We start from the raw sequence: 13,702 nt of genomic DNA, 5'->3' as shown, positions 1-13,702 counted from the left end.
TAGAGGAACCTCGCGTCTAGTTTCTATCACCTGTGGAACCGTTACTATTCTGCTGATGATCCTTCCAGCCACCTGCAGGGCACATGCCTCTGCGTTGGCATCGTCTAATGCATGGTGGTCTCAAGGTGGCTCTGGCAGAGGCAAGAGGAGTGGTTATTTGATTGGGTGGTTTTTTAGTTAGTGGCACTTGGTTACGCTTCGTCTAGCACAGACTGTCCCCCGCACTGCCCCTCCCAAAAGGGGGGCCCACACGGCGGCCTCGGTGAGCACTCTGACACACAACTTGGCCAAGTCGCTTCCCTATCTTCAGCCCTCCAGTGGCTGTTCACTGCCCACTGTCCTGTTCACCTCCTGCCAGCCAGTTGTCCTGTGGCTACACCTCCACACCACACCCCATGTGGACCCTGACCAAGAGTCAGGCCGGACCACTCGTGGTGACACCCTTCTGATTCCAGGCCATGTATCTCCTCTGAGTACATGGCCCTGCCTCCTCCCTTCTGCGTGACTAATTCCCCCTCATCTTTGGGGAGCACGGCGGAGCTCCTCCTGCTCCAGGACGCATTCTCTGACTCCCCTGGGTTAGGTGGGATCCCACTCTGCCTCCCCACATCACCCTGGGTTTCCGCTTGATGAGGCATCCATCTCCCTGAACCGTGTCTTGTTTATGTCTCAGTTTCCCCCAAATAGCCCGGAAGCTTCTTGGACTGCCTTCTGGCACCAATGTGGTGTAGACCACACACGACGTGCTGGAAGATGAATATTCAATGGATGAATGAGTGGCCGCAGAGGTTGGGCGCTGAGCACTTGCAGAGTGGAGCACTGCCAGGTTAGAAGTGTTGGGAAAGCATCAGGAACGCAACGGCAGACCTCAGGTAAGCGTGTCATTGTGGCAAGGATGGGCAACGCACAAGGGAGGCCTCGCGTTTAACAGAAGATGGCGGACGATGAATACAATCTTGTAGACAGCACTACACCTTGTAAAAAAATGTTTGTTTTAAGATATATAGAGAGAGAGGCAGAGAGAAAGAGAAAGAGAGAGAGAGAGAGAAAGAGAGAGAGAGAATCCCAAGCAACCCCATCCTGTTAGCGCAGAGCCCGATGCGGGGCTCGAACTCACAAAGCAGACAGCACTAAACCCAAGGAAACAATGGGAATAGAAAGATAGTGTGTTTCAGAGACACGGTGTTAGAGAGGTCAGAGGTGGCAATGAGGGCCAGCATGAAAAATATAGATATTCTCTTTTCTTTAATTCACATTTTAGTATAATTAAATTGGCAAGGGGACACATAGCTTTCTTTAACGGCTTTAAAACATATTTAGATTCAAGTTAGTTAACATATGAAAATACGAGTATGTTCAAACCAGATGGTCGGAGGGGTGGAAGGCATTTGAGTAAGGATGATGAAAGGAAAACCAGACATGATAGTATGATGGGAGTAGTTCAGGGGTGTTCACTCAGGCCCAGGATGCTTTTTTTTTCTTTTTATGTTTACTTATTTTTGAGAGAGAGAGAGAGAGAGAGAAAGAGAGAGACAGAGCATGAGTGGGGGAGGGGCGGAGAGAGGGAGACAGACTCCGAAGCAGGCTCCAGGCTCTGAGCTGTCCACACAGAGCCCGACGTGGGGTTCGAACCCACAAGCTGTGAGATCATGACCGGAGTTGAAGTCGGACACTTAACCGCTTAACCAACTGAGCTACCTAGGTGCCCCAACGAGGGTGCTTTTTTAAGCCAGAGCTATCATGTAACACAGAGGCAAGGTATTTTAGAAACTGGGAATGGCATTTCTCTAACTGACTTTGTACAGAGCTGATAATCTGCTTAAGTTTTCTTTTTTTTTTAAATAAGATTCGGGATGAATCTTCTTAAAGTTTTTATTTATTTATTGTGAGAGAGAGAGTTACGGAAGGGGCAGAGAGAGGGAGAGAGAGAGAGAGAGAGAGAGAGAGAGAGAGAATCCCAAGAAGGCTCCGTGCTGTCAATGCCGAGCCCAAGGTGGGGGTCGAACTTGCGAACGGTGGGGTCATGATCTGAGCTGAAATCAAGAGACGGACACTTACCCGACTGAGCCACCCAAGCGCCCCAATCTGATAAATTCTTTACCGTCTATGCCGATCATTTAAGCTCTAAGGGAGTAGAAGAAACTGCGAAGGAGTTTCTCCTCCAGACTGGATCTCCCCAACAAGGAAGAGCAGTCTGAGACGAGAGAATGAAAGAAGCCGCTGGCGAGCTAGAAAGAGCTTCCCCGGAGCAAACCGTGGTGAGTCTGGCTGAAGAGTTTAGAGAAACAGTTTTCAGAAATGTGGCAGCTCTATTGTTTGACTCCCAATGAAAATGTGGCTCCAGAGGCAAATAAAATTTCAATTCTATAAAAGATCTCCACGAATAAAAAAAAAAAATCCATACGCAGACTCTAGGGTTCCCAGGCTTGCCCTCTCCCAGCTCCTTGTGCTGTGGCAGATTTGGCTTTGGTGGGTGCAGAAGCACCCTCCCCTGCCCACCCCGCCTTGAACCCAGCACTAGGCTACTGGTGGGCAGGCCCAGGAAAGTGGCTTCTGCCCTATTGGCTTGATGTCTCCACCCCCCACCTAGCACCACTGGACAGTTTGAGGAAGTATCTTCTGCCCCTGCAGGCGGCACCAGAAGGGAACCAGCAAGGATACCCATAGCATCAGGGGAACAAAGTAGACCGGAACAGCGTAGTGAGGGCTCTGAAAACTAAGTTGATATTGGAACCACAGCCCACAACATGGGCCAGAATGCATGTGATACCAGCGAAGTGATTTTCTACCAAAACAGAAGATTTAAAAGGATCCAGCGTCTCCTAACATACTACACAACGTGTCCACGATACAACGGAAAACCACTCATCATACCAAGAACAGAGAAAATGGCAACCTGAATGAGAGAAGATAATTGGCAGGTGTCAAAAACATTGGACTTATTTGATAAGGACTTGAGAGCGGGTAAAACAAAAAGGCTTTAACACTCAATTACAAATACTCTTTAAACAATAAAATAAAGAAAAATCTTAGCGTTTATTTCTTTTTGAGAGAGAAAGAGAGACAGAGAGAGAGAAAGGTAGCATGAGAAGGGTAGGGGCAGAGAGAGAGGGAGACACAGAAACTGAAGCAGGCTCCAGGCGCTGAGCTGTCAGCACAGAGCCCGACGCGGGGGCTCGAACCCATGAGCCGTGAGATCATGACCTGAGCCAAAGTCGGACACTTAACCGATGCTTAACCCAGGCGCCCCAAACATATTTTTTTAATATACGAAAAAATAGAGAATATAAAAAAGAACCAAATGGAAATTGTAGAACTTCAAACTACCAATTAAAAAAAGAATCTCACTGGATGGGCTCAACAGTGCAATAAATGTGATGAAGGAAAGAATCAATGAACTAAATGATAGAACAATAGAAATCACGCTTTCTGGAAAACAGAGTAAATTGACTAAAAGAATAAATAAAGAGACTTAGAGACCTATGTATCAATAGCAAAACACATAACATTCATGTCATTAAAGTCCCAGAGCGTGAAGCCGAAAAAAATATTTAAAGAAATAATGGTGGCTGAAAACTTCTCAAATCTGGCGAAAGTCACAAACCTACCAATTCAAGAAGCTGAGCGAACCCCAAACGTGATAAATTCAAAGCACTCAATAACAAGACACATCACAAGTAAAAAAGCTGGGGAAAAAACAGCCCTACATACCAAGAAAATTAAAAATCTAAAGAAAAAGAAAAAATCTTGAAGGGAGCCAAGAAAAAATGACTCATGACCTATAGACATACCGATTTGAATGATAGCAGATTTCTCATCTGAAAGCGGAAGTGACATGACATTTTTCATGTGCTCAAAAAATGAATTATCAACTGTATCCAGTGAAAATATCCCTTAAGAATGAACAGGAAATAAAGATATTCTCAGATGAAGGAAAACTACACAAAGTTATTGCTGCTAGATCTACCTTTACAGAATGGCTAACAGAGGGCGCCTGTCTGGCTGTCAGTGGAGCTTGTGACTCTTAATCTCAGGGTTATGGGTTGGGTGTAGAGATTACTTAAAAATAAAATCTTGGGGCGCCTGGGTGGTTCAGTTGCTTAAGCGTCCAACTTCGGCTCAGATCATGATCTCACAGTTTGTGAGTTTGAGCCCCGCGTCAGGCTCTGTGCTGACAGCTCGGAGCCTGGAGCCTGCTTCAGATTCTGTGTCTCCTTCTCTCTCTGCCCTTACCCTGCTCGTGCTACCTCTCTCTCTCTCTCTGTCTCTGTCTCTCTCTCAAAAATAAACATTAAAAAAATGTTTTTTAATAAAAATAAAATCTTAAAAAAAAAAAAGAAAGGAAGAATGGCCGAAGGAAGTTCTTCAGACAGAAGGGCAATGATAACAGCAGAAAGCATAGCACTTGCAAAAGGAAAGAAGAAGAAAAAAGAATGAGTAAACATGGAGATGTGTTTAGGCCATCTCTCTCATGATTTTTAAATTTTTTTTTTTTTAACATTTATTTATTTTTGAGACAGAGAGAGGCAGAGCATGAACGGGGGAGGGTCAGAGAGAGGGAGACACAGAATCGGAAACAGGCTCCAGGCTCTGAGCTTTCAGCACAGAGCCTGAAGCGGGGCTCGAACCCACGGACTGTGAGATCATGACCTGAGCCGAAGTCGGCCGCTTAACCGACTGAGCCACCCAGGCGCCCCTCTCATGATTTTTTAAAATCACATTTTTTTAATCGATTTCTTAACAATTTTTTTAATGTTTATTTATTTTTGACAGAGAGAGAGAGACAGAGCATGAGCACTGGACGGGAAGAGAGAGAGAGGGAGACACAGAACTGGAAGCAGGCTCCAGGCTCCAGGCTGTCAGCTCAGAGCCCAATGTAGGGCTCGAACTCACGAACTATGAGATTATGACCTGAGCCGAAGTCGGAGGCTTCACTGACTGAGCCACCTGGGCGCCCCTTTAAAAGCACATTTGATGTTTGAAAAAAAAAATCATAATTATGTGATACCTAGTGCATGTAGAGGAAATGTTTAAGATGATTACATTTCAAAACTGGAAAGGCTCAAAAGACATAAATGGAAATAAGATTTCTACACTTGACTGAAGGTGGTAGAATGTTGATGTCCGTAGACTGTGATAAATTATATATGTACGGTGTAGTGCTCAGAAAAAAAAAATTAAGAAAACTATTTCAAATGATGAACTAAAAACAAACAAAAAAATATAAATAAGTCAAAATGGAATCCTAAAACATGTTCAAGCAACTCATGGGAAAGTAAGATAAGAAAAACTGCTAATGGGAACCAGAGGAACAAAGAGAAAATGCATAATAGCATGGCAGATTTAAGCCCTAACACATCAATAATTGCTTTAATGTCAATGGTTTAAAGATGTCAGTTAGGAGGCACCTGGGTGGCTTAGTCAGTTGGGCGTCTGACTCTTGATTTTGGCTCAGGTCTTGATCTCACTGTCGTGGGATCGAGCCCCATGTCAGGCTCAGCATGGAGCATGGAGTCTGCTTGTGATTCTCTCTCTCTTTCTCTCCCTCTGCCCCTCTCCTGATCGTGTGCATGCTCTCTCTCTCTCTCTCTCTCTCTCAAAATAAATAAATAAACTTTAAAAAACAAACCAATGAGAAGGCAGATAATGACAAAGTGGATTAAAAAGCATGACTCAACCATATGCTATCTCCAAGAAAGTCAACAACAGAGCTCCCATTTGTATGAAGCAAAAATTGATATAACTGAAGGAGAAATCAATATATCCACGATAATACTGGGGATATTAACATCCCACTCTCAGAAACTGATCAAAAATCAGCAAAGCTATAGAAGAAATGAACAACAGCATAAACCAATAGAATCTAAAGAACAGTTATAGAATATTCCATGCAACAATAGCAGAATACACATTCTTTCCATGCACACATGAGATATTCACCAAGATAGACTATATCATGGGTCCTAAAACAAACCCCAACAAAATGGAAAAGAAATGAAGTTGCACAGAGTATGGTTCCTGACAATCGAATCAAAACAGAAATCAGTAACAGACAGACAAGGAAAACCTCTAAACACTTGGAAATTTTTTTTAAAAATTAAATAATGTATGAGCTATAAAGTCATAAATATTTTTTTTTTGAGAGAGAGAGAAGGAGAGCAGAAGAAGGACAGAGAGAGGGGCAGACATAGAACCCCATGCAGGCACCGTGCTGTCGGTGCAGAGCCTGACATGGGGCTTGAACCGATGATCTGTGAAATCATGCCATGAACCAAAATCAGGAGTTGGATGCTTAACTGACTGAGCCAACCAGGTACCCCTTAAATAAAAATTTTAAAAAATGCAACTGATTGAAAGTGAGAATACAACATATCAAATTATTGGATTCAGCTAAAGTAGCACTGAGAAGGAAATTCATAGCAGCACTAAAGGCTGACATTACAAATAAGGAATGGTCTCAATCCAATAAGCTAAGGTCCTAGCTCAAGAAATTGGAAGAGAGCAGCAAAATAAACCCTAAGCAACCAGAAACAAACAAACAAACAAAATAACAGAGATCAGAGCAGAAATCAATGAGATTTAAAATAGGAAAACGAAAGAGAGCATCAAAAGAACAAAACATTGGTTCCATGAATCAAATCAATAAAATCGATAAAGCTCTGGCAAGACTCACAAAGTTAAAAGAGGAAAAGACACAAATCATCAATATAAGGACTCAAATAGGAGCTATCACCACAGTTCCTGCAGCCCGGAACAAGAAAATAAGAAAATCCTGTCACTGACTTTATGCTCACAACTTGGAAGAAATGAATCAATTTCTCAAAAACTACAAACTACCAAAACTCAGCCAATAGGAAATACATAATATGAATGTCTGTATATATTAAATAAACTTAATTTGTACTGAAAAAGCTCCTGAAAAAGAAATGTCAAGGCCCAGATAATTTTATTGGAACATCCTATCAAACCTTTAAGAGAATTAACACTAGCTTTACATACTCTCTTACAAGATAATGGAAGAGTAGAGAACAGTTCCTAACTCATTTTAGGAGGTCAGGATTATCTTGAAAATGCAAACCAAAGATAACATAAAAAAAGAGAACTGAAGATCAGTACCTTTCATGAAATGTGACATAAGAATCCTCCACAAAATATTAGTAAACCATGTTAAACAATGTATAAAAAGAATTTATATATACCATGACTAAAGGGGATTTCTAGGTATGTAACTCTGATTCAATATCCAGAAATCAATCAGTATGATCCACCATATCAATGAGCTAAAGAAGAAAAATCAGATAACCATATAATGGACACAGAAAAAGTACTTGACAAAATCAAATTCATACTGAAACTCTCATAATTATAATTCATAATTCTAACTCTCTTTATAAATAATAAATTCATAAGTAAAAACTCTCAACAAACTAGAAATAAAATAGAATTTCCTTAACTTAAAAAAAAAAAGGAGCATCTAATGGGGGGCCTGGGTGGCTCAGTCAGTTAAGCGTTCAACTCTTGATTAGGGCTCAGGTCATCGTCTTACAGTTTGTGAGTTCAAGCCCCGCTTTGGGCTCCACTCTGACAGTGCAAAGCCTGCTTGGGATTCTCTCTCTTCCTGTCTCTCTGCCCTTCCTGTGTGCACGTGTGTGCTTCTTTTCTCTCTCTCTCAAAAATAAATAAATAAAACTTGAAAAAAAAAGGAGCATCTAAAAATATCTAAAGTTAACATGATACATAATAATGAAACAGGATCATTTGCTCTGAAGATTGGGAAGAAGGCACGGATGTCTGTTCTCACTCTCTTATTCAGTCACTACTGATATATTCCTGGCAAATAGGTGGAAATCACAATTAAAACATAATGGCATTTACAGTCGCTCCAAAGGAAATGAACTTTTTAGATATGAAGGCGACAAAATGTATACATGAGGTGTAGGCTGAAAATTTGAATACCCTGATTAAAAAACAAAACCAAAAAAACAAAAACAGAGACCTAAATAAATGTGGAGATGCACTGTGTTCACGGATTGTAAGACTAAACATAGTTAAGATGTCAATTCTCCAAAACTGACCTGGAAGTGTAACACAATTCCAATAAAATCCCAAAAAGGTTTTTTTTTTTTTTTTGTAGGTATCAGTAAGCTTATGCTAAAATTTACATGGAATAGCTAAAATCATCTTGAAAAAGAATAAAATGTGAGGAATAGCTACTTGATGTTTCGACATCGACAAGTATGGTGTAGTATTGGTTACAGGAGTAGAATTTAGTGATTCATCACTTACATATAACACCAGTGCCCATCCCCAACAGTGCCCTCCTTAATACTTATCACCCGTGTAGCCCATCCCCTCACCCACCTCCCCTATAAAACTTTTAGAATTAAACATAAGAGAAAACTTGTGGGCCCTCAGGCCAGGTGAAGAGGGCTTAGACTGTAAATCTGTAAATCTGTAAATCTATAAATCTCTAAATCTGCAAAAGGGGAAATTAGACTGTAAATCTGTAAAAGGGAAAATTGCTAGGTAGGGCCTCCCCCATAGAATTAAATACTTTTGCTTTGTAAAAGACTGTTAAGAGGATGAAAAGACATGTTACAGACTGGGAGAGAATATTTGCAGACATTAGCAGCCGTTAGGAAAATGCAAATCAAAATTACAATAGGATATCGCAATCAGGCACCCATCGGAATGGCTAAAATAAAAATAGTAAAAATACCAATTGCCGGCAAGGACTCAGAGAAACTGAGTCAGCTGTACGTCACGGGTGGGAACGTAACATGACACAGCCACGCTGGAAGAATAGATCCGCCGCTTCTTAAAAAACCAAACCCACACTTAGAATGCAGCCGCTGCACTTGGAGGCGTTTATCCCGGAGAAATGAAAACTTATCCCGGAGAAATGAAAACTTAGGCTTACACAAAAACTTTTTCGTAAATGATCATAGCAGCTGTATTCGCAGTAGCTGCACACTGGCAACAGTGTGTTACGTCTTTCAAGGGGTGCGTGGTTAAACACGCTGCGGTACATTCATATCATGGGATAATACTCACGAGAAACACCCCTTAATAAAAAGAGCTGTTGATACATAACACCAACTTGGATGGATCTCGAGGGAATCGTGCTAGGTGGAAAAAAAAGCCAATCTTAAAAAAGTTACATACTGTGTGATTCCGTTTATACACCATTCTTTAAACGGCAAAACTGTAGAATTGGGGAACCGATTGGTGATTGCCAGGGGACGCGGATCGCCGGTGGGGGGCGGTGAGGGGTATGTATGTGTGGCTATAAAGATAACATGACACAGAGTCTTGTGATGCAACAGTTCGGTATTCTGATGCTGGTGATCGTTACACAAATATGCACATAGGATAAACTCATAGAGAACTATTCACACACACACACACACACACACACACACACACACACACACACGAATGCATGTAAAACTAATGAAATCTGAGCTCTATAAGTTGTGCCAATATCCATTTCCCGGTTGTGATATTGTAGCTACGCAAGATGTTCTCACCGGGAGGGAGAAACCGGGTGGGGGGTCACAGAGACTTCCCTACACATGTTTTTGCAACTTTCTGTGAGTCTGTAATGGTTTCATAATAAAAAGCTAGGAAAAAAAGAACTCAAGGGTGGAGCTGGATGTCTAAAAGATGCTGAGAAATAGGGACGTGACAGAAACCAAAGTCAGAACAAGGACCTGGAGTGACAGCAATCTCGCCAGCGCCCAGTGTTCAGGTCTATTTGGAGAATATTTAAAATCATCTTTAGAGCAGGAAGAAGAGACAGCTAGACCCACCGCTGGGGGGAACGGTGCTTCCTGCTAAGCAGAACAAACAACTTTTCCACCCGTGTGTTTGGGGGTTTTCACTGTCAAGAAGTATGTTCTCAGACGGAAATTGGTGGGAAGGCGTACAAGAAGCAAGACGTGAGGCCCGAAATAGTGGAGGGCTCCGGGTGAGAGGTCCAGACAGATTCCATCCCACGGACCGCAAGAGCTTCCTGATGTGCTAACAGAGCTCCTTCTTGAGAAACCAGACACACTGGGGGAAAGACAGGAAGCTCAGTAAAGAAAAATGTCCGTAATTTTCCAAAAGGAGCACAGGAGCGCATCCCAGAAGGATACTGACACAGGGGACAAGGGGAGAGTTTCTTGTTCAAGGCCAGACGCTCTGCCATTGAGGGGGAGGGGGAGGCTCGTACTGGTCCCCAAGGAAACACCGGGGGTTTTGGTGGGCCTTCTGTGCAGCAAGACCAGCGGTAGGTTGAGTCTCTTCAGAAAACGAAAGCCATCTTCAGGAGACATAAGGAAAGGGAGGGAGCAAGGGAGGAAGAAAGAAAGGAAGATGCTTGGAGCCATTTAGTGCTGAAGCAAAGAGTTTTATTCATTTCAGTAAGCTCTGAGGGGGTCACTATGTTACAGAGCCTCACAGAGATTACTGTTCATAATGCATTCATCTGGAAAGTTCCATATGGTCCGCGATCTTTGTATGAGAAGACAGGAAGTTGTCAATGCATTTAGAAAAATGTTCCTTCCGACGAAGCTGGAGGGTTTTGTTTGTTCGTTCGGTTTTTGGTCAGAATTTTAGTTAGTGGCCTCTGTAAACCAAGTCAGAAAGCTGGAATCCCTCCTTGAAGCTGGCCTCCCCCCTCACTTGCGTTGCCCCGCCATTAGAGTCCTACTGACGTGACTTCTAATATCTTTCCAGAGCATTCTCTCTTTCCCTTCCTCATAACCATTGCCTCTTATTGTCTCTTGCTGCCATGCTTCTCTCTGTCCTCAGAGTTACTCTTTGTAGCTCGTCCTGTAATCAAGTAATCTCAAATGCAAACCAATGCCTCTTTGCCCAATGTCAAACGTTCAACACTCCCCATTGCCTTCAAGACAAAGTCTAAATTAATTGGTCCCAGTCTCAGTCCCCTCTGAACTTCCCCACTCAATGTTGACCCCACCTCATGGAACCATCTGTATTTCTCTAAATATCCCCTATGAATAGATCATAAACTTGTGGTCCTCTATTCCTGCTCCAGCCAGCATCTTCTGTCACTAATTCCCTTTATTCTTTCAACTTTAGAAGAGTTCCCACCTCTGACCTTCACATGAGACCAGGTTGGATCTGTCCATAGATCTGTCCTGTGCTGGTGACAAATTGCTCAGAAATAGTTTACGGGTGGCCTCATCCTGCCATCCTCCTGCCACCACCAACGTGACTGAAGACTCCCCATTTACTCTTGCTTGTTCCCTCGGTGCCGAGAACAGTGCCCAGCAGGTGCTGAATATGTTTGATCAGCTGACTTTGCTTGCACATTTTCAGTACCTTAAAAGGCACATATCAGCAATGCTGCATTCCCCCAAGTTCTGAATAGCCAACAATTATTAAAGGCATTTGCGTGCATGCGTTCTCTGTTACCACACTGCAAATTCCTAAAGGCAGAACACCCAACCCCTCATCTTTGTACCCCCTTAAATCCCAGCCGGTGACCACACGAACAAATGCTGGATGGGAGAGACAAATTAGGCCAGGGGACAGAACTTCGCTTGCTCTGAACATACAACTTCCAGAAAAGACTGGGAGCAGGAATGACTCATTAGTTCAGAAGGCAATTCCGAAAGGATATTCTGGAATGGAAAACCAGAGATCCCCTGTGGAAAACACCCCCTGGTGACTTTAAAGTCTAGAAGATTTAAAAAATGCACCACCTGTATAACAATGAGGGAGAAAATAAAGACGACAGAGTTGCCTGAATTTTTAAAACCTGAAGCGAATCTAAGACAAACTAATTATGAAGCTACAAACATAGCCTAGCCCACACGAAATGCAGAAAGCACTCCCTGATCAACACATCAGTTATTATGGAAGTCACCTAGAAGAATTTTCAAGGAATTACATTAAATAACTATGTGGCACTGGCTTTAGTTTTGTGGAAACTTTTCATCCCTCTTGTTTCGTTTTGCCATTTCATCGCACAATCTGTGTGTCCAAATAAGACGCTAATAAAAAGCAGGAGCGTATGGTGACTGCATTAATCTGGGGAAATTATTTGAATACAATTTATTGCGAAGCTAAAAAAAGCAACCCCAACTATATGCTAACGATACAGCATCTATTACTCGCATTCTACGAATTCCAGCTTGAAGCATTCCAGAAATGGATTAGTGAGAGTCTATGGTACAAACCTAGGCTTCCTATCACCTTGTCCATTCTCATGTTGCCAACAGAAAAAGTACATCACCAGGGAATGCCATTACTGGGAAGGAGTACTTTACCGTTGATTTCAAAGGTCTCCATAGCAGGGAACATGGTTTGGTTGATAGTTTCTCTTTCTCCAGTGCTAGCCAAGAACTTGTCCTCCTTGAGAATTTCTTTATTTTCCATTGTGAAGCTTTATAGATGGCCAAAAAGTCCTGCAGCCAGCAGAAACGTTCCCCTCAAGAGGAACCACTTGGGGGAAAGATTGTTCCTATTTAACCACTGCAGCTAATTGTAGGACACACGGCACTTCCCTTTGGCTCTGACTTCTGAATCTGCAAAATGTTTCCTGACATGATCAGAATGGGACATTTCTCAAAAACAGGCTATTCACATGTGGAGCTCCTGCTCCGTGCAGCTGCTCGTTAAGGGGGGGGGGGTGTCAAGGTGGCTTTAGGACATAAGTCACAGGTCCTTGGAACCACCCCTCGCTCCAGGCTCCTGAGAGCAGGGTGGTGGATGACCCCAAGGAGGATGTTTCCCTCCCTTCCCTCCGCCCACCAGAGCCCCGCCATCATCGCAGACCCAGGACACTGTCCCAGGACCTCCACAGCTTACACTGAAATCTCCCTCCTTTGGCCTCCTTTGGCCTACTTTGGCTTCAGGGTTCATCTTTGCTCCTTAAAGTGTGGACCCGGGACCAGCAGCATCAGCATCACCTGGGAACTTGTTAGAAATGCAGTCTTGGGTCCCGTCCCCATGCGAATCCAAATCTACAGTTTCACTAGATTTCCGGGTGAGGTACATACACGCTGGAGAAGCACTTCTCTGTAGCACACATTGTGGCTTTTGATTCTGTTTCCCCTCGTATTTTCCCATGCTCTGTGTGGGTCCGCCCGTGTGCTTGCTCTGGCCCCAGTAAGACCTGGACTCCTGGAAGGGAGAAACCCCTTCCTTAGCTCCCTCTTGTCAGGCATTCCCCATCCTTCCTGGATGGATAGCCGGGTGGTGAAGCCACAGACCCTACAAGTTCAAGTGTTCGGGTTCGAATTCCACCTGCTCCGCAGAGGAGCTGTTTGACCACGGGGACATCAGGCGGGCTCCAAGCGCCTCACTTTCCTCGATCGTAAACTAAATAGGATGGTGATATTCGTTTGGCTGTTGGCTAAAAGGATGAGACCGTGAATAACGGCCAGGATGGCACCTGGCAGGCAGTGGGTGCTCAGGGGGCATGGCTATGATCGCTAGAGACGTGAGCTTCCTGGTTTCCGGGGAGATGAAGGGAACGGCTTTTGCCTCAAAAGGAGCTCACAGTCCGGTATGCGGGGAGAAAGTGGATACAACCGAATTCTAGAAAACTGCTGTGAAAGGAGGCAGTCACTGAAGTCCCTGACAGAATGGCCTGGAGGCAGCAGGGCCACCAGAGAGCTTGCTGATCAGCTCCGGGTTCGAGGGCTGACCGGGGCTTTGCCTGGAGAGCGAGATGGGTGGGGGGTTC

General features: G+C 43.6%; 1 protein-coding gene across 1 annotated transcript in view; it reads right to left on the bottom strand.

Moving 5' to 3' along the window:
* Window positions 1–12,482, bottom strand: part of MARCO (macrophage receptor with collagenous structure) — a 40,010-nt gene extending 27,528 nt beyond the window's left edge. Inside the window, exon 1 of the mRNA XM_019469331.2 lies at window positions 12,282–12,482. Coding sequence (XP_019324876.2) covers window positions 12,282–12,390 — 109 coding nt within the window. The 5' untranslated portion in view covers window positions 12,391–12,482. The remainder of the gene's footprint in view (window positions 1–12,281) is intronic.
* Between the last annotated feature and the right edge of the window lie 1,220 nt (window positions 12,483–13,702).

This window comes from Panthera pardus, unplaced genomic scaffold (assembly GCF_024362965.1).
Source record: "Panthera pardus isolate Hobbes unplaced genomic scaffold, ASM2436296v1 HiC_scaffold_10, whole genome shotgun sequence".
NCBI lineage: Eukaryota > Metazoa > Chordata > Mammalia > Carnivora > Felidae > Panthera > Panthera pardus.
Note: the sequence above shows the minus strand (reverse complement) of the source record. Positions and strands in the feature narration are given on the sequence as shown.